The sequence below is a fragment of the Trichechus manatus genome, unplaced genomic scaffold (genome assembly GCF_000243295.1).
Source record: "Trichechus manatus latirostris isolate Lorelei unplaced genomic scaffold, TriManLat1.0 scaffold00056, whole genome shotgun sequence".
NCBI lineage: Eukaryota > Metazoa > Chordata > Mammalia > Sirenia > Trichechidae > Trichechus > Trichechus manatus.
In genome coordinates, this window is record NW_004443992.1 from 3,639,760 (window position 1) to 3,665,849 (window position 26,090).

The 26,090-nt window shown below is 38.6% G+C and overlaps 1 protein-coding gene across 1 annotated transcript in view; it reads right to left on the reverse strand.

Annotated features, from left to right (window-relative positions):
* Window positions 1–26,090, reverse strand: part of HECW2 (HECT, C2 and WW domain containing E3 ubiquitin protein ligase 2) — a 438,203-nt gene that overhangs the window by 271,736 nt on the left and 140,377 nt on the right. The window contains exon 4 of the mRNA XM_004378178.2: window positions 5,875–6,201. Coding sequence (XP_004378235.1) covers window positions 5,875–6,166 — 292 coding nt within the window. The 5' untranslated portion in view covers window positions 6,167–6,201. The remainder of the gene's footprint in view (window positions 1–5,874; window positions 6,202–26,090) is intronic.

Below are 26,090 nucleotides of genomic sequence, written 5' to 3' on the forward strand. Positions count from 1 at the left end.
CTGTTCACAATAGCAAAAAGATGGAAACAACCTAGGTGCCCATCAACAGATGAATGGATAAACAAATTATGGTATATCCACACAATGGAATACTATGCAACGATAAAGAACAACGATGAAGCTGTGAAACATAACATAGAGGAATCTGGAGGGCATTATGCTGAGTGAATTTAGTCAGTCACAGAAGGACAATATTGTATAAGACCACTACTATAAGAACTCAAGAAAAGGTTTAAACACAGAAGACAACATTCTTTGATGGTTACGAAGGTGTGAAGGGAAGGTGAGGGTTATCTACTAACTAGATAGCAGATAAGAATTATCTTAGGTGAAGGGAAGGACAGCACACACTACAGGGGAAGTCAGCACAACTGGACTAAACCAAAACTAAGAAGTTCCCTGAATACAATCAAACACTTTGAGGGACAGAGTAGCAGGGGTAGAGGTCTGGGGACCATGCTTTCAGGGGATATCCAGGTCAACTGGCATATGAAAGCTTATTAAGAAAATATTCTCCATCCTACTTTGGTGAGTGGCATCTGGCATCTTAAAACCTTGCAAGCAGTCATCTAAGATTCATCAATTGGTCCCAACCACCTGGAGTAAAAGAGACTGAAGAACACCAAAGACACAAGGAAAGTATTAGCCCAAGAGACAGAGAGAGCCACATAAACCAGAGACTGCATCAGCCTGAGATCAGAAGAACTAGATGGTGCCTGGCTACCACCAATGACCATGCTGACAGGGAACACAACAGAGAGTCCCTGATGGAGCAGGAGAAAGGTGGGGTACAGAACTCAAATTTTAGTAAGAAGACCAGACTTAATGGTCTGACTGAGACTAGAGGAACCTCGGAAAGCACGGCCCCTGGATTCCCTATCAGCCCAGAACTAAAACAATTCCCAAGGCCAACTCTTCAGACATGGATTGGACTGGACTGTGGGACATAAAGTAATACTCGCGACGAGTGTGCGTTTTAGCTGAAGTAGATACAAGAGACTAAACAGGCAGCTTCTGGCCGGAGGTGAGATGGGAAGGCAGAGAGGGTTAGGAGCTGGGTGAATGGACATGGGGAACCAGGGGTGGAAAGGAGGAGTGTGCTGTCACAGCATGGGGACAGCAGTTAGGGTCACATAACAGTGCATGTATAAATTTTTGTATGGGAAAAAATTAAAAAGTTAAAAAAAAAAAAAAAAAGCAACCAAACAAACAAAAAAAGCCTAACAAACACATGTACTAAACAATCAGCTTTATTCAGAGTTCTCCCGAAATGGTTAGATGGAAAAATTAAGTGGGACCTTTTACCTTCCATCCCAAATCAAAAGCACAGGAAGAACTGCTTTTCGCAATGATGAAGTAACTAGTATCAGGCTAGTCCTCCTAATATAAACAACTATAAAACTGAACAAAATATATAAGGCAGAGGTTTTCAGACAATCAGACAAGTGGTATAAGACTGCAATCCCTGAGAGAAGAGGAACTTATGAAGTGACTCCATGATCACCCAGATCTCAGGCAAGGGACAGTTTCCTGAGTGTAGTGCAGGAAGATGAAGTCCATGGCAGACCTGCTGAACTGAGGAGGGAGAGATCAGAGTTGGGTCAACTTAAGTGGCTGGAATCAGCAGGCCAGAAAGTAAAGTGCTACGGAGGCGTAGGGGTGAGAAGTCCACATGGGGATCCCTCAAAAGTCCTTTGCTAAGGTCTGGGCTGTACACACATAGGGCAAGAGTACCAAAGCTTACCAGAGCAGCCACTACAGGTCTGAGAGTACAATGGAGATACTAGAGGTCAAGAAGTACTGCAGGACATTGGAAGTACATCTAGCCAGAGTGGAGAGACCTGGTTAACATTACAGGTATCCAGCTAAGACATCAGAAAGACTACTCCTTAGCAGTTAGCACAACACCCTGGAATAAGGCCTACTACATACCTACCCAAACGAAGTGGAAAACCAACTTCTAACAAAATCAATAGGAGAGACCAAACTTGTAGGTTCATCTTTGCTTTTGGGTAAATGCTGACCACTTGGTCTCATATAATTGATTGTTTAGGAGCACATTCCTCACAGGTGGTATTGTTTATTTTATAGGTCAATCTATTATTTGGGTGAAAGGTGACCTCCAGGAGTAGCTTCAGTTCCAGACTAAAAGGGTATCTTAGGGCAACAGTCTTGGAGGTTCTTCTAATCTCTATCAGTCCAGTAAGTCTAGTCTTTTTTTAGTTTTGTTCTACCTATTCTCCCACTTTAACCAGGACTTTCTACTGTGTTCCTGGTCACAACAGTTGGTGGTGGTAGCGGAGCACCATCTAGTTCTTCTGGTCTCAGGCTAGAAGAGGCTGTGGTTCACGTGAGCCATTAGTCCTCTGAACTAATTTCTTCATTGAGTCTTTGGTTTCCTTCTTTCTCTTTTGCTCCAGACAGGAAAAGACCAATAGTTGTATCTCAGATGGCCGCTCATAAGCTTTTAAGACACCAGACCCTACTCACCAAACTAGGATGTAGAACATTATCTTTATGAACTAAGTTATACCAATTGACCTAGTTGTCCCATGAGACTATGGTCCTGAGCCCTCAAACCCAGTAAATCAATCCCACAAGATGTTTGGGTATGTCTAGGAAGTATCCATAACTATGCCTCCATGTGCTTTATTGTGTATATGAATACATATGCAGCTCATACAAACATGTATATACATATGACAACAAATATGCATATGCATGCGCATGTACTCTCATATGCCTTCCCACACCCATACAGCATACATATCTACCTATGTAACCATTCACATATTTTTTTGCTTGTTATTACTGTTGTTGCAAAATTCTATATGATATAGCATTTACAGTAGTCCTTCATTCTTGTATACCTCTCAGTGTCTTCATTTACCTTGGTCAAGCTGTGCTGACTTTCCCCATATTGTGTATTGCCTTTTCCATCACAGAATTAACATGTGTCTACTATCTAGTACTCATACTCATATAGGGTCGCTATGAGTTGGAATGGCAATGGGTTTGGTTTTTTGGTTTACTATCTAGTAAGTGCAGCCCTGGTGATGCAGTGGTTAAGAGCTTGGCTAATACCCCAAAGTTAGCAGTTCGAATCCACAAGCCGCTGCTTGGAAACCCTATGGGGCAGTACTACTCTGTCCTATATGGTTACTATGAGTCAGAATCGACTCAATGGCAACAGGTTTGGTTTTTTGGTTTCTAGTAAGTGATTCCACCTCCCTCTCCCTCCCATTCCTGGTAATCATTATCAAAGAATGTTGCTTTCTGTGTGTATACCTATTCTCAACTTTTTATAAAAGTGGTATCATGTAATACTTGTCATTTTGTGTTTGACTTATTTCACTGGAAATAATGTGCTCCAGATTCATCCATGCTATGTGTCACAGATTCATCATTCTTTATTGTTGTGTAGTATTCCAGAGTATTTGTGTACCACAATTTGTTTATTCATTCATCTGTTGATGGACATTTAGGTTGTTTCCATCTTTTTGCTATTATGAATAATGCTGCAGTGAGCATGGATATGCATATGTCTATTCATGTCACTGCTCTTATATCGCTAGAATATATACCTAGGAGTGGGGGTGCTGGATCATAAGGTATTTCTATTTCTAGCTTTCTAAGGAAGCAGCATACCATTTTCCATAGTGGATGTACCATTTTACTATCCCACCAGCAGTGTATATGAGTTCCAATCTCCCACAACCTCACCAGTATTTGTTGTTTTGCTTTTTTGATGAGTACCATTTTTGCAGGGGTGAGATGATATCTCATTGTAGTTTTGATTTGCATCCCTCTAATGGCTAATGATCGAGAGCATCTTTTCATGTGTTTGTTAACCGCCTGAATGTCCTCTTTGGTGAAGTGTCTGTTCATGTCCTTTGCCCATTTTTTTATTGGATTGTGTATCTTTTTGTTGTTGAGTTGTTGAAGTTTTCTATATATTTTAGAGATTAGACCCTTGTTAGATATATCATTACCAGAAATGTTTTCTCAGTCTGTAGGTTCTCTTTTCACTCTTTTGGTAAAGTCTTTTGATGAGCATAAGTATTTAATTTTTAGGAGGTCCCAGTTATCTAGTTTGTCTTCTGTTGTTCATGTATTTTTAGTTGTGTTTGATAGTGTATTTATGCCAAAAATTAGGATCGTTAGCTTTGTCCCCTTTATATTTTAGCGTAAACATTTAGGTCTTTGATACATTTTGAGTTAGTTTCTGTGTATGGTGTGAGGTCTGGATCCCGTTTCATTTTTCTGCAAACGGATATCCCAGTTTTGCCAGCACCATCTGTTAAAGAGATTGTCTCTTCCCCATGAATGGACTTCAACCCATTGTCGAAGATCAGCTGTCCAAAGATAGATGGATTTATTTCTAGGTTTTCAATTCTGTTCCATTAGTCTATGTGTCTGTTGTTGTACCAGTACCAGGCTGTTTTTATTACTGTGTCTGTACAGTAATTTCTGAGGCTGGAACATGTGAGGCCTCCTCCTTATTCTTTTTCTCCCAGATTTCTTTAGTAACTTTTTTGTGGAATCTCTGGGATTTTCTATGTATAGGATCATGTTATCTACAAACAGGGATAGTTTCATTTCTTCCTTACCAGTTTGGATACCCTTTATTTCTCTTTCCCCTATTGCTCTGGCTAGGACTTCCAGTACAATACTGAGTAAGAGCGGTAATAATGGGCATGTCCTGTACATTTTTAGCAGCATCCCTGGCCTTGCTTTCTCCATCCAATTGAACCAAACCAGCTACCATCAAGCTGACTCTAACTCATGGTGACCCCATGTGCATCAGAATAGAACTGTGCTCTATAGGGTTTTCAAGGCTGTGATCTTTCAGAAGCAGATCACAAGGCCTTTCTTCCAAGGCACCTCTGAGTGAGTTCGAACTGCCAACTTTTCGGTTAATACTTGAGTGCTCAACCATTTGAGACAACCAAAAATGTTTCCAGATACTGCCGCATGCCCTCTTGGGGAAAAAAAACTGACCCTGATGAGAACTACTGTCAAAAACAAGTCTTTTTTCTCCCCTAATTTATGTTTTTAAAAGGATGCTTATAATTTACAGTGAAAGCACCAATGTCTTCCAAATAAAATATCTGATGTTGAATTTTGAAAGGAATTCCCTTCATTCAATGAAAAAGTTCTCCAACTTTAGGGGATATTAGGTTTTAGCTATCTGGATTTGATTTGGATTTTCTATGTGGTTAGTTGGTTGGTTTTGATTTTCACTATAAAATCAAGCAGAGTTTCTATTTTCTGGGATGCTCCATTCATCATTCACTCACCTCTGAATAACAGATGGAAATAAGCTAAACAGAGCTAGATTGCTTTATTAAAGTAAAAAGCAACATGTTTCTCAGTCATTTGTCAGGAGAATATGACACTTTCTTCACCTAGTTGATCTAGGACACATCAAGGAATTGTGAAAAAAAAGAATATCTTAGATTTTATGTTCCTATTAAGGAAATTGAGCCTTCAGAAAATACAGAACATTCTTTCATATCAGTTATGTAAATCTAAACATCCTTTTAACACAGTTTAAAAATGTTAATCAACGTTAATAGCCAGCTCTTTCCAAAACGAGACTACTGATCAAGAGCAACGTGCAGTTTTAAAAAGAAAATATTATAAAATCTGCAAGTCTGATTTAATTAGCTAGGGATGTAACCATAAAATTTATTTCAGAAAAAGTTATTCATAATTGTTGCCGCTACCCTCCCAAGGAAGAAAGAAAAATTCCCAGAATCCTGTTGCATTTTTATGGTATTTTTTTTTTCCAGGACAGGATACAGACAGTACAATGTCAAAGTAAAAATGTATGCTCTAAGTCATATGCCAAGTCCATTTCATTTGACTCACCTATATGATAAAGTCCAATCCAGTCACTGGGGTCCACCTCCTCTTTAATGTCCCAGAAGATGATGAGGTTCTGCGCTTGCCCCAGCGTGTACTCGTACATGCTGGCAGTCAAGCTGGAGCGGCTCTCGGAAGTCACCAGGTCTGTGTCGCTGTTGGCCCGCTGGAGGGTCATGTTCTCTGACATGGAGCTCTGGGCAGCAAGGCTCTGGAGGTTCTCGGGGCTCAGTGTGTAGCGCATCTGGGGATTTCGACGCCGCACAAAAAGCAGATGCTCCCGAGCTGAGCTAGCCATCCCGTCTGCCTCTCTAAGATTGGCTTCCTACAAAGCTGCAAGAGAGAGAGAGAAGCATATAGCATTAGTGCTACGACGGAGGAGTTAAGTTTAAGCTTCCCAGACATTAAGTCTTGACGACTGTTTACTAAAGCCTGACCCCGCAATAATCTTCTGCTGTCTGAATGAAACCTGTTATGCTGCTGTCAACAGGTGATGTCAGAAACAATTTCTATAGACTGAGGTCACATGAGGGCAAAGACTATCACACACCCGTGACCAATGATTTCACGCAGCACAGCTTCCTCCTAGTAATTAAGGAGGAGGAGGTTTCTCTACCATCCCCTTTAAGCCTATCCTTGCTCAGACATCCCACCTTCAGAAATGGCATCTTCTTGTCCTTCCCTACCCCACACGCATATTTATTTCCTGTTGCAAATAAATTTTAAAATACCGTAAGACAGAAAAATTTGACACACTATATACAGTTGTGGAGTCCTCGGGTGGTGCAAATGGTCAGGTTGGAGGTTCGAGTCCACCCAGGGGCACCTCACAAGAAAAGCCTGGCGAGCTATTTTCAAAAAATTAGCCATTGAAAATTCTACAGAGCACAGTTCTACTCTGACACACATGGGGTCGTAATGAATCAGAGTTGACTCGACGGCTGTTGGTTTGGCTTTTGCTTTTGTTTTTTCATTTTTGGTTTTTTTTTGGTATATACAGTTGAAATACATCATTGAGTACAAGTTCACTTGCTTAATTTCCTTAGCTAATAATATAACTCACTAAAGTCTTTTTCAGGAGTCTGCTCAAATGTCACCTCACTTGAATACAGTGGCAATCATATTTAAAACCTCGTCTCCCTAGCATTCCCCACACCTGCTTTGTTGCTCACTATACCAATTATTATGATCTGATCTACCACATATTTTACTTATTTATTTGATTATTGTCCACCTCCTCCAACAAGAATCTAAGCTTTACAGAGGCAGGAATTTTTATCTGTTTTGTTTGCTACTTTATCCCCAGTGTATAAAAAAGTACCTGGAACACCGCAGATGTCAATAAAAATTTGTCAAATAAATGGATGAATAAACAGTGAGCATTTTTCTCCTAGATACACCTTGGCACAACTTATATCTTAGGCCCCTTTTCTGGGCCCTGTCCATCACCATCTCTGATTTTCTGGCTGGTCCACCCTATTTCTACCATCTAGATGCATGATAAGCTAACCTTTGGCTTCTGCTTGGCCTTGATCTAGAAAAACAGGGCTTTTCCTGTTGGAACTTGGAATCTAGTCCTAAAATTCTGTTTTTTTCCTCCACTGCCTGACTCTGACAGGGATTCTTGCCAAGACCTTTGTACTTTAATTGAGCACAATCAAGATTCTACCTGCCAGATCTTACTGGCTTTGCACAGAATGAATCTGGTTCTCCAGTACACTGCCCTCTCTCAGAACTACATAATTTACTAATGCATTTATGAATTTAACATTTATTCAGCAACCCTAGTACATGCTGACATCCCAGATATCCTATATATCATTTAAAGGCCAACCTCTACTTGGGTACTGGGGAGTCAGCAGGAGCTTCCATTTAAAACAAAACAAACAAAACTTAACCGTTAAAACGGACAACCTTGAACACTGAGTCTGAGGAGATGAGAGGAGAGAGGAAGGCAGGAAGGAACGAGAGGCTTCCCTAACTCCTCCCACCCACAACCCACCATCGATTTCACAAGCACTATGGATAAAGGAGACATGCTGCCATAGCTAGAGATCGTAGTACTTGCAAATGTACTTATTCAAGTGATCTGCAAGTTTTATTTCAAATTCTTAGCACTATCCTGTGAACTAAAATAACATGGATTGGTGGTCAAGATATCCTATGTGAAAAGGATAGAAAATGAACATATAAGCTGATTTATACAGTTTAATGGTATTAGGTCCCATATCCCTCTTAATAAATTTAGTAGTTCTTTTCCTTATGTGGAACATGGTAACTCTGACATCATTCTATAACCTGCAACTGTTAAACAACCTCAAATACCTCCCCATGAACACCAAAATACAAGACAACTTCTAATATGTTTTATGCAATTTTCATTTTAGTATATTTCAATAGATCATTCTTTCTTTATAAACCCAGAGTTAAACACCGCATCAGCTTCAGCTGATTAGAAAATAATAATAAAGCTGTATATACTTAATTTCATCTTGCCTCAACATACTCATATATTAAGTGGCAGTAACTATAATGTCTCTTGCAAGATTGTTGGGATTAGAAAAGCCATAGGTAAAAGTGCTCAACAAAAAGCAGCTACTCTGTTTTTGGTAAATGCTATAACATATACAATTTTGTAACAACAGCAATAATAACCAAAAAAATATGTGTGAGGTTACATAGGTGGATATGTATGTGTATATGTGTATGGAGCCCTGGTGGCACAGTGGTTAAGAGCTTGGCTGCTAACCCAAAGGTCAGCTGTTCAAATCCACAAGCAGCTCCTTGGAAGCCATATGGGGCAGTTCTACTCTGTCCTATAGGGTTGCTATGACTCATTATCAACTCAATGGCAATGGATTAATATGTGTATGAGAAGGAATATGTGCATATATGTAAATGTACAGGCATAACTATAGGTATATGTATATACATGATCATGTGTGCTGACTATACATTCATATATGTAATAAAGCACATAGGAGGCACAGTTATGGATACTTCCTAGACATAACCAAATACCTCTCAGGATTGGTTTACTGGGTTTGAAGGCTTAGGACCATAGTCTCATGGGACAACTCAGTCAGTTGGCATAAAATACTTCATAAAGTTTATATTCTACAGCCTAGTTTGGTGAGTAGCATCTGGTGTCTTCAAAGCTTGCTAGCAGCCAGCTAAGATACAATTATTGGTCTCTACTAATCCAGGCGAAAGAAAAAGAAGGAAAGCAAAGACTCAAGAATCAAATCTACAGGACTAACAGCCCACACAAACCACAGCCTCATCTATCCTGAGACCAGAAGAACTAAATGGTGCCTGACTACCACTACCAACATTCTGACCAGGGACAAAATACACGGTCCCAGATAGAAGGGGAGAAAATCGTAGAACAAAATTCAAATTCTTTTTTAAAAAAAGGCCAAACTTCTTGGACCAGTAGAGACTAGAGGAACCCCCGAGACTATCACCCTACATGCCCTTTAAACTTGGAACTGAAACCACCCCGGAGGTAACCTTTCACCTAAATAACAGATTGGCTCAAAAATAAGCAATATCACCCGTGAGTACTGTGCTCCTTAAGAAAAAGAAAAAGCAGCTATTGTTATTTTACTAGGCAAACAACATAATTACTGAACTAATTAATGCTTTATTTAGTTTGGGGTATCTCTCTGTGCCTGAGTGTCTGAAGAGAAGAACACTAGCATTTGGAAGACGGTTAACATAAATAAAATGTTAGAGACCAATTTACACATTAAAAATCACTAACAAACATGGTTGAAATTGTAAAACCCTCCATATGAAGATGACCCTAATGACCCTGTACTTCGGAAAGAAAGAGAAAACAGCTCATGCTTCCCTTGCTTCCTCCTGTTCACATGGCTCCCAGCTCCAAAGTCTAGAAAGTGGCTACATGTAGGTTATACTGGCCTCTGAGTTACAGCTTAGGAACTCAACCACAGCTCCTATAGCATTGTTTCTAAATAAAAATGTATTTTAACTTCCAAACAACCAACTTGTAAAAGAACTTTTTGAACACACCCACACACAAGCCAGTCACTCGGCAAAATAAGAAGCAAAACTGGAGAGGGAAGACTAGAAGAACCTTGGACACAGAATGTGGAGTAATTCAGTTGGAACCACACCATGAGTAATGAGTGGAGAAGCACTCCAGGCTCGGGCAGAGAAGCAAAAATGTGGAAGTCAAGTTTAGAAGAACTTAATCTGAGAGTGTATGCAGGACTGACTGAAAGAGAAAGAAGACACAGGCGGGCAAACCAGTTGACGCTAACTGGTGAGTCACGGCACCTGGCACCGAGTGCATAAGTGTGAACTGTAGTAACACCAAAAGGAAATATCAGTCAGGAATATTTCAAAGAGAGTACTCAAAGAACTGATGACAGATTGGGTATAGCGGATAAGAGCAGGGCTTCAAATGGTTTGCTGTGGTTCAAACCCCTGCTGAGAATTTGCATTTCCACCCCCAGATATACTGAATCAGAATCTACAGTTTAAAAAGATCCCCAGGTGATTCTTATGTATAATAAATTTTGAGAACCACAGCTCTACTAGTGGTTATCAGAATTGGTCCCTAACCAGCAGCATTAGCGTCGCCTGGGAACTTGTTAGAAATGCAAATTCTCAGCAAGAGTTCAAAGCGCTGGATAAAAGTGAAGGAGAAATTAAGACTAAATTCTAGATTTTTAATCTCAGTAATTACGGAATCCCAGAAACACTGACAGGGGTGAGAAAATCAATCCCATTTTAGGTGAGTTTGAAGTAAATCCAATATATTCAAGCAAACATATTTTGAAAACACTGAATTGCCAGTTATTATGAGACTAGGCATAAAACAAATACTCAGTTGCAAGTTTCTGCTTGATACCCTTAGAATTAATTAAAATTGACCATGCCAATGGATCCCTAAAAGTTGCATCTTGGGGTTTAAAATCGTCATTCACATGTTTTACTTTAGGTCAACAGGAAAATAAACAAAGTCAGAATTCTTGTATTACAATGAACTACCACCAAAACTGCTTTGGAAAACTTATGTTTTTCCCTTGTAGGAAAAGTAATGTATTTCTTAAGAGTTCATGTTTCCACAGTAAATAAGATTAGACATCATGCAAATATTAAATCACAACGTTGAATAAAAATGCAAAAAAATCAAAGCACTCTAAATTTTATATTTAAAATTTTAGTTTATAACTGTTATTCAATTCAATGTTCTCATACAGAAAAATTAGTGCTACTCAAACAATAGGGAATTGCTACTGTACATTTTCTCCTATTTAAACCTAAGAATTCCTGGTTTGCTTCTCGGTTTCATACCTATGCCTTCTGTAATAAGAAAATCAAATTTTCTTTAGAAAACTATCCCTGCTCTTCTGAAAAGCTTTAAAAGATAAAACTGATGAAAAGCTTTAAAAGATAAAACTGAGAAGAACAAAATTCAAATTCCTCAAAAAGGCCAGAGTTACTGGACAGAGACTAGAGGAATCCCCAAGACTATCGCCCTAAGATAGCCTTTGAACTTGGCACTGAAGCTACGCCTGGAGGTCACCTTTCAGCCAAATAATAGATTGGCTTATCAAACAAACAACATCACCCATGAGTAAGGTGCTCCCTTAAACAATCAACGATATGAGAGTAAATGGTCAACATTTACCCAAAAGAAAAGACGAGAAGGCAAGGAGGGGAAGGGAAACAGAACAGAATGGAAATAATGAGAATGCTGACACATTGTGCAAATTGTAACCGATGTCACAGAACAATTTGTATAACAATTGTTAAATGGGAACCTAATTTGCTGTGTACACTTTCACCTAAAACACAATAAAATATTTATAGAAAAGATAAAACTGATTTGTACCCACCAAATTTTTTAAACAGAAAGCTGATCCTTTAAAGCTCCTTAGATAATCCCTCCCATGGTAAGCCTCTGCAGCTGCTATATGTCCCATTCCCAATGGACATAATTTAACATGATGTAGCACTACTCGAAAAAAGTCTCCCTCTTCTAATTATGATTAGGTCTGCACTATGCTGCTCTCTCAGATAACATACACCTGCTTAAACAACAACCGAAAACAGAATTACTTTTCTTCCAGAGGTCAAGAGAGACTTAGTAACTAAGCAAACTGAAAAACGCCACAGTACACAACTTCATTTCCAAAACCAGCAGATTTTGTTTAGAAGATACAGACCGTACCAAACTACAAATACATTAAGCAAGTGTTTTTATTAAAAATATTTTTGCTAAAGAATCTGGAGGTGAGTGTCAACTTACTAAACCTCTCCCAAAGGGCAAGTTCTGAAAACACTGATTGGCAGAAGATTTTTATAGACTTAGAAATGTATCCTAGGATTCCAAGTAATATCCTTGTTTAATCCTTCAAATTTGTTTAAAATAACACACATGTACACACAGACCTGTTCAACTATACTATGCTTCAAACTCCAAGTGTTTTTTTTTTTTTTTCACTATATAAGTTGAGAAAAACAAAGGGAAAAGGCCATATTGTTAAAAGACACTAAAGAAAACATAATTAGCCTGCCATAAGCAGAGATGTGTGAAATCTAGAAAGGGAAAGCAGAGTCCCATCAAAACCCGGCAAGGACAATTGGCATCTGAAATGAAGAAAGTCATTACCAAATTCTCAGGAAAGATCCCTCTCCAGGGGATTTCCACTCTGTCTACTACATAGCAGTAGTAGTAGACATACTCATTCAATCTGTATGCTGAGCAAATTGATCTGAGAAGCTGGACTATATGAAGAAAAAGGAGGCATCAGGATTGGAGAAGACTCATTAACAACCTGAAATACACAGATGACACAACCTTGCTTGTTGAAAGTGAAGAGGACTTGAAGCACTTATTGATGAAGATCAAAGACTACAGCCTTCAGAATGGACTGCACCTCAACATAAAGAAAACAAAAATCCTCAGAACTGGACTAATAAGCAACATCATGATAAACAGAGAAAGGACTGAAGTTGTTAAGGATTTCATTTCACTTGGATCCACAATCAATGCCCGTGGAAACAGCAGTCAGGAAATCAAATGACATACTGCATGGGGCAAATCTAGTCCCTGATGGAGCAGGGGAAGGGTGGGATGCAGAATTCAAATTCTAGTAGAAAGACCAGACTTAATGGTCTGACTGAGACTGGAGGAATCCCAGAAAACACGGCTCCTGGACTCTCTGTCAACCCAGAACTAAAACAGTTCCTGAGGCCAACTCTTCAGAGAAAGATTAGACTGGACTGTGGGACATAAAATGATACTCGTGAAAAGTGTGCTTCTTAGCTCAAGTAGATACATGAGACTAAATGGGCAGCTTCTGTCCGGAAGTGAGATGGGAAGGTGGAGAGGGTCAGGAGCTGGTTGAATGGTCATGGGAAATCAGGGGTGGAAAGGAGGAGTGTGCTGTCACAGTATAGGGAGAGCAATTAGGGTCACATAACAATGTATGTATAAATTTTTGTATGAGAAACTAACCTGAATTATAAACTTACACTTAAACTACAACAATAAAAAAAAAAAGAATGGGAAAAAGAAGGAATTAAAGAGCTTTTGGGTAACAGCAGCTACCAGGATAGATCAACCTAAACACTGTCCTCTCTACAGCATGTTGCTCAGGACTAAGTGAGAATCCTACAGCCCCAGGGAGGAAAGGGGAGTCTCTGAGTATAAACGGTTAATGCTCTCCATTGCTAACCAAAAGGTTGGAGGTTCGAGTCCACCCAGAGATGCCCTAGAAGAGAGGTCTAGAGATTTACCTCAGGAAGATCAGTCATTGAAACCCTATGGAGCACAGTTGCACTCTGACATAGGTGGAGTCACCATGAGTTGAAATTGACTCTATAGCAACTATTTTTTAGATGGAGGAAAGGAGAAGTCATTTGGCAATTTTACCAAGACTGAAGGCAGTGAGGGAGAAATGATTCCTCAAAAGGAAGTTCCTTGCTAGAAGGGGAAACAAGTTCTGGACAAAAATAAATAAAAAAGGAAAAACCACTAACAAAATATCAGCAACATAATGGTTGACACTTAAATACGTAATGAGAGAAGAATGTAGGACAGTGAGTGTGGGAAGAATGAAGGAAACATCTTACTCATTTATCTTAATAGTTCAAGATACATTTAATGAATCCTTAATGGGATGATGTTTATTGGCATGGGTACCAATTTTTTTTTCTTTAAACACTGATCTATGCTTTTTAAATGCTATTAAATTAAGAGAGCCCTGGTGGTGCACTGGTTAAGCACTCGGCTGCTAATCGAAAGGTCGGCAGTCTGAACCCACTAGCCACTCGCGAGCAGAACGTGGTGGCAGTCTGCTCCCATAAACATTATAGCCTTGGAAAACCTATGAGGCAGTTCTGCTTGGTCCTCCAGGGTCACTATGAGTCAGAATCGACTCACGGCATGGGGTTTTTTTGGGGGGAAGAGTATTAAATTAAGAAAGGAAAACTTAATATCAAGAATCATTTTAATATGTTATGCCAGATTAGGAAAATGTAGGTCAAAATTTCATATATTTTCAATCCTTTTTTAAAATTTCAATCTATTTTTCAACATGCACCAATGGAGTTCTCTAATCTATCCAAGTATTAAAATAATAATAATAAAAGAAAAAAAAAACTCTTTGCCTTTATATTAAACACTTTGGTGGTTTACCTGTCTATTAACAAACACTGATGGTTTGTGGAGGGGAAGTAGAATCAATTTAGAGTCGTCTCTTCTGAAAGATATTAAATTGATTGGCTTTTACTCCCTGTATACCTCAGGAGGAAAAAGGTCTTCACCACCCCTCTCCCTTTTGCATGGAACACATCCCAAAACATTATCTGCAGTTAAAATCCTAAATTGCTTGTAAATAGAATTCAGATATTTAAGAATTCTGCATTGCTTTGTGGTGACTGGAGCACATTTATGTGAGAAATTCTTCTTTAAGAAGCAAACCACAAAACATAAGTCCGTAGTTACTGACTGTCAAAAGTCGCTAGAAAAGAACAACTATATTTAAATATAATTGTTTATTCCACAAAACACCAGAATTCATGACTGTAAACATTAATAACTGTAGCATGTACTCTATAGCCCATGAAACAGATTTTTTTAAACCTTACTGCTTCTTTCTCTCCATTCCCACTACCACAACAGTACTAAGCCAGGTTCGTGTCACTTCACACCTAGACCATCACTTCTCTCTCTGAGCTTTTTATTTCCCCCCAGACAATCTATCTACTGTCTCCCTACAGCACTTTTTCAATTACAACACTCCCAATCTAGTAAACAGCATAATTAAAGGGCCATGATGGAAGCAAATAAAGGGATAGGAGTGGGACCAAGTTTATGCAGGGTAGGCAAAGACGTCCTTTTACAGGTGGTGACAATTAAGCTGATTAAGCTAAAACCAGGTGAGAAATGAGAATGGCTTAGGTTTGTCAGGAGGCTCTGGGGTCAGGGTGGAGAGCACAGGATGGATTTTTTTAAGCATTTCCTTAAACAAATCCAAAGTTTCAAAAAAACATTTTCTATGCAAATACATCTATTCTGTTACCCTTGGAAATGCTTGGCATGCCCAGTATCTGTCCATTCCATTCTCTCTGCCTACTGAAATCAAGGTCTAAGTACCATTCTCTTCTTGAGGAACACCTAGGAAGAAGGCAATACTTCTAGACTGACTTCTAGTGTTTACATATATACATACATACATATATGTGTGTGTATGTATATATATATATATATATACCTTATACCACCTTTACTTCACAATGCCTCATATTCTAATTATGAACATTTATGCCTTCTCTTTCCAGACTATAAGCTCTTTGAGGGTAACTACTGTTTATAGGGTCAGTATGAGTTGCAATCGACCAGACGGCAAACAAAAACAATTGTTTCTCTAAGGAGCCCTGGTGGTGCAGTGGTTAAGCACTCAGCTGCTAACCAAAAGGTTAGCAGTTCGAACCCACCAGCAGCTCTATGAGAAAAAGATGCGGCAGTCGGCTTCCTTATTCTCCACAGATAATAAGTGTTTAGTGAATATTTTTCAAATGAATGAACTGATAGGATTCAGTTCTTCCAGTGAGAAAATAAAAATGTGAAAGGATCAAATGAACAATATGAAAAAACGCTGACTTTTCTTTAGAATTAGCCACGTTAGCCATCCAAAGAGGATTTACTGAGTAAAGTGCCTACTTTGTGCTGAAAAGCATAAGATCCTTGCTATATACTGAATGAAGTAAAAAACAACCTACATGAAAAGAATAGAGAACAACTGCCCTCTATACTATAAAGTATAAATGCCAAAATCTGTATGAGTTCACTGTAGGAATTAATGATCAGCAGGGGCTGGAGTGCTTCTTCGTCTAATGAGAAAAACTGAAAGGAAACTTGAAAGATATGAAGAGGCCATGGAAACATGGCATACATTCTAGGTCAAAGAAAGAATCCAACTAAAAAGTAAAGAAAGATAGGAATGCACTTTCACTGTCTCTACTATGGTACAAGCCACTATCATCTCTCCTCTGAATAATTAATTGCCTCCTTCTCTGCTTGTATCCTTGACCTCCTGCTGTCTACTCTGAATACAATAACCAGAGTGATCCTGTTCAAATATACGTCAGATCATATTAGTCTCTAATCAAAACTCTCCAATGGCCCTATCTCACTCAGAGTGAAAGTCAAAATCCTTATAAGGGCCTATAAGACATCACACAATCTGTCCCCATGGTTTCTGACATCATCTCCTACTACTGCCATCCTTGTTCACACCACTCCAGCCCCACTGCTGCTCCTCGCACACACCAGCCACACTCTGCCTCAGGGCCTTTGCATAGGTTAGTCCTTCTGCCATGGAGGTTCCTCTCCTCAATATCCTCATGACTCACTGTTACTTCTTTCACATTTTTATCAAAATGTCATCTTCTCTGATCAAACTATATAAAATTTCAACTTCCCCAACATAACCATCTCTTTCCCCTGCTTTATTTTTCTACCATAGCACTTATCACATTCTAATATACAATATAAATTATTTGTTTTTTGCTTATTGTGTCTCTCCTCACTAAAATGTACACTTTATGAAGAATTGGAAATAACAGACAGAAATCACCTCTAAGCTGGCAATTGTGCTTATGAGGTTTTCTTGGTATACCACCTAGAACAATGTCCCATTCAATTAGATGATTGATTATTGTTTTTAACTTTACAAATGATTTAATACCATGTAAGACTGCTAATTGAAGTAATTTCACTGGTACAGTGCAATGGTTGTAGACAGAGGTTACAAACACATAAGTTAAATTTCAAAGTCTGAGATTACCAACTGATGCTTGCCAATTACAGAGGTTAACCAAAGGTGTGTTAAAATAGAAGAAGGGAAAAGAGATGGAATCAACGTATAAGAAATAATTGGTTAGGGAGAGGGGCCACATGTAAGTCACAGACAGAGTGCTAAACCTGCCTGGTTGTTCATACAAGTAATAGTTATTCAATGCCTACTACATGTTAGGCACTGTTCTAGTTCCAGGGATACGACAGATGAAACAGACTCCACTCTCAAGGAACTTACAGTCTTAAGACTAGAAAATGAGTGAATTTAAAACTAATAATTAATAATCACTCAATTTCCAGGATTCCCAATGATGCAGAGAATCATATGAAAGAACCAAAAATTTAAATGAACACCAGTATGCAGCGTGCAAATAAGAAAATAGTTCCATTCAATGTCATGATTCTGTTTATAGATACCAAGTTTAATTTTAATCTAAGTATTAGAATAAAAATATGTTTGAAGCCTTTCCCAAAATACACTTTCTGGACTACCTTACACTTACATAGCACTCTAGTTTTCAAAAGGAGCCCTGGTGGTGCAACGGTTAAGCACTCAGCTGCTAACCAAAAGGTCGGCAGTTCAAACCCACCAGCGGTTCCACGGAAGAAAAGACCTGGTGATCTGCTCCCGTAAAGATGCAGTTCTACTCTGTCCTATAGGGTTGCTATGAATCAGAATTGATTCGACGGCACACAAGAACATAGTTTTCAAATATTTTTTGACAAAGAAGGTATCCTTTTTATCTAAGTATTCATTATCCAATTCCACTCTATTAAGGTACCACAAAATGAGTCTATCCCTGCCAACTGCATTATCTGTCAATCAGTCCCTCACTAAATGTCAGATATTCCAATGATGAATTGATTACAAAGTGAAACTGTATAAACTAGCAAAAGATTTAGGAATTTATCAAAGCTGATGAAAGCGATTTTGAATCACCATGTAAAACCATAAACTAATAAGTATCTGGCAAAGTCGGAATAGCTGACAACTGAAAGAGAAAAAAATAAGAATAATATGATTATTATAGGATTGAAGAGAAGCCTTTAGAAAACTGATAGAGCTTTGGCATAATTTTTGCAGTATGACTTTCTTTATGAACATGGTGAGAAAGTCAAATATCATATTGTGCTATCATACAGTTTTATTGAAAAAAATTATCTCCCCTCAACCCTCTAAAAAATTCAACACTTGATTCGTTCTTTGTTCCTTCTACTAATTAGGCTGTATTTGTGATTGTAACCTAAATTATGTGGTCTGTAAGGTAAAATAAACTTATTCCCATAATTTTAACTTCTATTGGTAAAGATCAAACCCTCTCTCCCACTATTTACTATGAAATTTAGCTTCCCAATATAAATGAATTCACTTTCAGAGGTCTGCTTTTTTGAAAACTCCTGTCTATCCCAACCCCTACCACCTATATTATCTCCTCAGTACCCTGCAATGGAGCTATTAATCCTAGATTTTCTTTCCAGATGAGAGCACCAAGCTAGTGGGTAGCACAGCTGAGCCCCATTCTTGGGTGTGTAATCTCTGAAGCTGGCTTCTCTTCCCATACACCATGGCTCCCATGGCTTCTATAAGCCCCAGGGTTGGACTTGGTTACCAAGGCTACATCATGTGGTACCTAGGTTTAGTCACAACATTTGGGGAGGAAGCTGAAGTCACCTACTTACAGGTTTTACATTCAGTGCCTTAATGACAGGAGTTGAACAACCTTCCACTGCCAAGGCAGAGCTCCAAAGCTGCCTGATTTGCCTTGCTGCTTCTCTCCACTTTCTCAATCTCATTTTTGGTCTACCTACTGTAAAACCCTATGTATAACAACAGAATATTGCCCAATACAGTGCCGGAAGATGAGCCCCCCCCAAGACTGGAAGGCACTAAGATGGCACAAGTGAGAACACATGGGTGAAGCAAGGCTTGATGGAATAATTTCTGTAGAATAGACAATCCTTACAAAACAACAATAGAACTATTTTAATTAGGTTATACATCATATAAAGTTATATGAATATGAGGAAAAATGCTATTTTCTTTCTAAAAATACTTAAAATTTTTCATCTGATTCAATGACTCAAAATATTTTAACTCATTAATGTTACAAAAATTGGATCCTGCTCCTAAATTCAATATACTTCAAGAAGTAGTATTTTCATTAACATATTAAAATCTACTTCAAAGAAATCCATTGTTTATAAATAAAATCAAATGTTTATCTTTTGCTTAGAATGCTGCACCATTTAAATTAGGAAGATACTATGGCCTTAAATAATAGTTTCCAAAAAAATTAGAATCACATTAAAATACAAATCAGTTTTAACTGGTTGCTAAGGATAAAGAAAAGATTCTGAATCAAGAGTATTAACCCTCCACTTCCTAACCAAACAGTCAGCAGTTCGAATCCACCAGCTGCTCCTTGGAAACCCTATGGGGCAGTTCTACTCTGTCCTATAGGGTCACTGTGAGTTGGAATTGACGGCAATGGGTTTGGTTTTCTCCTCCTCTAAAAGGAAAGTGCTGCCCTCCCTGCCTGCCTGTCTGCCTTCTGGAGGTCTGAGGGTTTTGATGGCCAGCCATGGTGAGAACCAGAGAGATGGCTATGGATATCCCTCAATGCAGCGTGCCGAAACCAAGGTCCACACATGGGCTCTTCGACATGTTTCTCTTTTCACTTAGGTGAGTGTGAGTTGTGTTTCTGTCCCAATATGACTTAAAGAATCCTAAGTAATACACTGGATTCATCTCATCATCCGATGTACAAAACCCGGATAATGGGTGAAACAGGGAAGAGAAAACCGAAAAACCGGAGTCTGAGTTGACCTATACAACATGGTGGTAGGCTAGAGAGGGGCAAGGGAAGAAAGATAAGAAAAAGACTGGAGATTAAGTATGGAGAGCATGTTTGTTTGTTTGTTTTTTCTGGGGGATTAGGGTTAGGAAGAAGAGAGATGGAGAAGTAGCTACTAGGAATATGATAACCAAAGAATGTGTTAAAATACCATTGTTTAGACCCAACCCAGGGGTCCTAGTGGAGCAATGATTAAGCACTTGGCTGCTAACTGAAAGGTTGGCAGTTGGAACCCACCAGCCGCTCCGAGGGAGAAAAGACCTGGCAATCTGCTCCCATAAAGATTACAGCCTAGAAAACCTATGGGACAGTTCTACTCTGTCCTAGAGGTTGGCTAGAGTCAAAATCAACTCAGTGGCACACAGCAACAACAGATCCCAATCCAAATCTACTGATCCTAATCCATCCCTGGGGTGCGGTCCGGATATCAGGTTTTTAATATGTTCCTAAACTGATGCTGATGAAAGCTGAAGTTTGAGAACTGCTGACATAAGAAATCACCAGATAGTATCTATATATAGCTCAAGCTAGACCACAATAGCTTAGATACTATCTCCTCAAGTATATACAAATTTATTAAACTAATTTAAAAAGAACCAAAAGTCAACTGAGAGACTTCAGGCTTTCTAAAAATTTTTCAATTCTATTTCCCATATCACAGAGCGATATAATTATTTAAATTTAGCAAAAATCTAAAGATATTTTATCCCTATCTTTATTTCACCAAAAAAAAAAGATCCACGGCATGTTACTGTATTACATTCAACAAACTGAAGTCAACGAAGAAAGTAAGGATAAGAAAGCCAAGGGGAAAAAGACCTATACAAAGAAAACTACAAAACACTACTGCAAGAAACCAGAAGAGACCTATACAAGTGGAAAAACATACATGCTCACAGATAGGAAGACTCAACCTTGTGAAAATATCAATTCTACGCCAAGTAATACAATGCAATCCTGATCCAAATTCCAACAGCATTCTTTAATGAGACACAAAAACAAATCAACTTTATATGGAAAAGGAAGAGACCCCAGATAAGCAAAAGCAGAACAAGAACAAAGTAGGAGGCCTCCCACTACCTGATTATAGAACCTATTATACAGCCATGGTAGTCAAAACAGCCTGTTACTGGTAAAACAACAGACACATAGACCAATGGAACAGAATTGACAACCCAGACGTAAATCCATCCATGAGCAGCTGATATGTGGCAAAGGGCCCAAGTCTGTTACATGGGAAAAAGGTAGTCTCTTTAACAAATGGTGCTGGAATAACTGTATGTCCATCTGTAAAAAAATAAAACAAGAACCACACCTCATACCATACACAAAATCTAACTCAAAATGGATCAAGAACCTAAATATAAAATCCAAAATGATAAAGATCATGGAATAAAAAACAGGGACAACATTAGGGGCCCTAATACAAGAGATATATGGGATACAAACCATAATCAACAATGGACAAACACCAGAAGAAAAACTAGGTAACCGGGAACTCCTAAAACTTAAACACTTAAGGTTCATCAAAAGAGTTCACCAAAAGAGTAAAAAGAGAACCCACAGACTGTGAAAAAAAATTTTAGCAACGACATATCCAACAAGGGTCTAATCTCTAAAATCTACAAGATATTGCAATACCTCAACAACAAAAAAACAAATAGTCCATTTAAGAAGTGGGCAAAGGATATGAACAGACACTTCACCAAAGAAGACATTCAAGCGGCTAACAGACACATGAGGAAATGCTCGCAATCCTTAACTGTTAGAGAAATGCAAATCAAAACTACACTGAGATACTATCTCAGTCCAACGACACTGGTACTAATCCAAAAAACACAAAATAACAAATGTTGGAGAGGTTGTGGGGAGACTGGGGCTCTTATGCGCTACTGATGGGAATGTAAAATGGTATAACCACTTTGGAAAACGATACAGCGCTTGCTTAAAAAGCTAGAAATAAAAATACCATATGATCCAGCTATTCCACTCCTAGGAATACATCCTAGAGAAATAAGAGTCGACACATGAATGGACATATGCACACCCATGTTTGCTGCAGCACTATTGACAATAGCAAAACGATAGAAACAACCTAAATGCCCATCAACAGATAAATGGATAAACAAATTATGGTACATACACACAATGGAATACTATACAATGATAAGAACGATGATGAATCCACGGAACAGCTCACAACATGGATGAATCTGGAGGACATTATGCTGAATGACACACATCAGTCACAAAAGGACAAATATTGTACAAGACTACTATTATAAGGGCTCAAAAAAAGGTTTATATACAGGAAAAAACATTCTTTGATGGTTACAAGAGTGGGGAGGGAGAGGGAGGACAAATCACTAACTAGATATTAGACAAGTGTCAACTTCAGTGAAGGGAAGGACAACACACAATACAGGGAAAGTCAGTACAACTGGACCAAAGCAAAAGCATCAAAGTTTCCTAGACACATCCAAACATTTTGAGAGACCGAGTAGCAGGGACTAAGGGCTGGGGCTGCGGACCATTGTCTTGGGGGACATCTAGGTCAACTGGTATAACATATTCATAAAGAAAATGTTCTATATCTCACTTTGATGAGTAGCACCTGGGGGTCTTAAAAGCTTGCAAGTGGCCATCTAAAACACATCCATTGGTCCCATCCCATCTAGAGCAAACGAGAATGAAGAAAATCAAAGACATAAGGAAAATATTAGCCCAAAGGACTAAAGGACCACATGAACCAGAGTTTCCGCCAGCCTGAGACCAGAAGAACTAGACGGTGCCCGGCTACCACCAACAACCACTCTGACAGGGATCACAACAGAGTCCCTGACAAAGCGGGAGAAAAACGTAGCACAGAATTCAAATTCACAAAAAAAGACCAGACTTACTGGTCTGACAGAAATTGGAGGAACCCCAGAGACTGTGGCCCCCGTACCCTCTGCTAACCCGGAACTGAAACCGTTCTCGAAGCCCACCTTTCAGACAAAAATTATACAGGCCTATAAAACAAAAAATAACACACATGAGGAACGTCTTTCTTAGATCAATCAAATACACGAGACCAAATGGGCAACTACTGTCTAAAAGCAAGATGAGAAGACGGGAAGGGGCAGGAACTGGATGAATGGACACAAGTAACCAAGGGAGGAAAGGGGAAGCCTGCTGTCACATTGTGGGAACTGCAACCAGTGTCACAAAACAATATGTGTATAAATTTGTGGATGAGAAATTAACTTGAGCTGTAAACTTTCACCTAAAGCACAATAAAATTTAAAAAAAAGAAAAGAAAGCCAGGGCGCTGAAGTTTATACCAAGAACTCATGCTATTCAGCAATTCTCAGATACTAAAAACCCAGTTGCTATGTAGTCTATTCCAACTCATGGCAACCCCCATGTGTGTCAGAGTAGAACTTTGCTCCATAGGGTTTTCAGTGGCTGATTTTTCAGAAGTAGATCACCAAGGCTTTCACAGGCAATTAATTTGTCTTTGAGCTTTCTAGCATTCCAACCAAAGAAGGAAACATAACCAAGTTATAAGACTCATAAGCCCAAAGTGCATATCCACAATATAAGCACAAATGGTTGCCTAGTGATGAGACATGACAGCCTGAGAGAACTTTCTCCTATTAGTCTTCATAACGTATGAAGTATTTGTCTACATTTTTATACCTACATAAAATTCAACAGTGCTGCTGTATTAATTATTTTTTTGACATCTCATTGGCTTCACACCAACAGCACCAATTCAAGGGGACGTATACATAGCTCTATAATGTCTAGCACCATGTTGTCCAATACAGTAGCCACTAAACACATGGGGCTATTGAGCACTTGAAAGGTAAGCAGTACAAATTGGGATGTGCTGTTAAAGTGTAAAATACGCATCGTATTTTGAAGACTTAGGACAAAAGAGAATGGATGTAAAGTAGGTCTTTAATATTTGATTATATGTTGAAATTACAATGTTTAGTGAATTAAATAAAATTTATTATTAAAATTAATAATGTTCTTTTTATCTTAGACTCCAAAGCTCTAAAGAAAAGAGATGGGCCCAATAAGTGTATTCTGGTATGTTTTCAGAGCAAGAGCTTACCAGTGGGCCACGGCACAATGAATGATGATCATCTGATTTCAGCAAATCAATTCCAGGGCTGGGAATATGAAAACAAAGGAGACTAAGTCCCACCCAAAGGAGTCCAGGGACCAGTGAGGATCTGTGATGAATTCACTGCCTCCAATGAAAACTAGTTGGTTTTTTCCTGGTTAATTTGCTTTTAAAAGTAATTAGTTCTCTTCTAAGCAATATGCCTACAGAACTTAGCAAGACCTTTATATTTATTGACTCTGCAAACAGTGGCCACATAAGCAAATTAATCCACGGCTCCCACAAGAAAGTTGGGGGTGGGTTCCAATCCTCGTTGAGAAAACAGACTTGATCAGAACATGATCACTGAGGGGTTGCTCCCTGCAAGAAATTAGTTATGGTTCTTTTACTTCAGAGAAAGAAGTTTAAGGCCTCAGACACTTCGGTGATGCTAAAATCTATCAGGCAATTTAATTACTTCTAAAGAAGACTTTGAATGAATGTAGCCAATTTAATTGGTTTTAAGCATACGCACCAAAAAGTCTGAGTAGAAAATAAACAGACCAAAGTGCTTCCAATACCAGGCGAGCCCAAACCTGGGAAAGGGGAAGAGCGGAGTATAAGCTTTAGGAGGTTTCTACATTAAGCTCAGATGTAGGGCTTGCTCTGCGGCCTAATATGTAATCTATTCTGAAGAAAGTTCCATGTGCGTTGGAAAAGAAAGAACACTTGGCTGCTGTTGGGTACAGTGTTCTGTATATGTCTATGGGATCAAGTTGGTTGACTGTGGCGTTTAAACCTTCTGTATCTTTACTGAGCTTCCTTCTGGATGTTCTGCCCTTCACCAAAAGTGGTGTGTTGAAGGCTCCTACTATTATTGTGGAGCTCTCTATCTCTCTTTTCAATGCTGTTAGAGTTTATTTTGGAGCCCTGTCATTGGGTGTGTAAATATATATTATGGTTATGTCTTCCTGGTGTACTGACCATTTAATCATTATGTAGTGTCCTTCCTTATCCTTTGTGGTGGATTTTGCTTTGAAGTCTACTTTGTCAGAGATTAATACTGCCACTCCTGCTCTTTTTTGAGTGTTGTATGCTTGATATATTTTTTTCCCATCCTTTGAGTTTTAGTTTATTTGTGTCTTTAAGTCTAAGCTGTGTCTCTTGTAGGCAACATATAGACAGATCATGTTTTTTTATCCATTCTGCCACTCTCTGTCTCTTTATTGGTGCATTTAGTCCATTTACATTCAGCGTAATTATTGATAGGTATGAGTTTAGTACTGTCATTTTGATGTCTTTTTTTGTGTGTTGTTGACAGTTTCTTTGTTCTGCTTAATTTTCTGTGCTGAGTCATTTTTCTTTATGTATTTTCTTTTCGTCTTTTTCCTTGTTGTTGATTTTGTATTTGCTGAGTCTTTGTGTTTTTCTTGTTTTTTTATTTTGATGTGTAGGATTGTTAGTTTCTTTTGTGGTTACCTTAATATTTACCCCTATTTTTCTAAGTTTAAACCAATCTTTTACGTCTTTATATCGACTTGACTTCCTCTCCATATGAAAGATCTATGACTACATTATTTAGTCCCACTTGTTTTAATGTTGTCATCTGTTGATGTCTCTGTTTCCCTATTTTCAGTGTTTTAGCTTTGATTTATTTTTGTGACTTTCCTATCTGGGTTGATTTCTGGTTGCTCTGTCCTGTGTTCTAGTCTTGGGTTGTTATCTGATGTTACTGATTTTCTAACCGGAGGACTCCCTTTAGTATTTCTTGTAATTTTGGTTTGGTTTTTACAAATTCCCTAAACTTCTGTCTGTCTGGAAATGCCCTAATTTCACCATTATATTTGAGAGACAGTTTTGCTGGATATATAGTTCTTGACTGGCAATTATTTTTCCTTCGAGGCTTTATATATGTCATCCTGTTGCC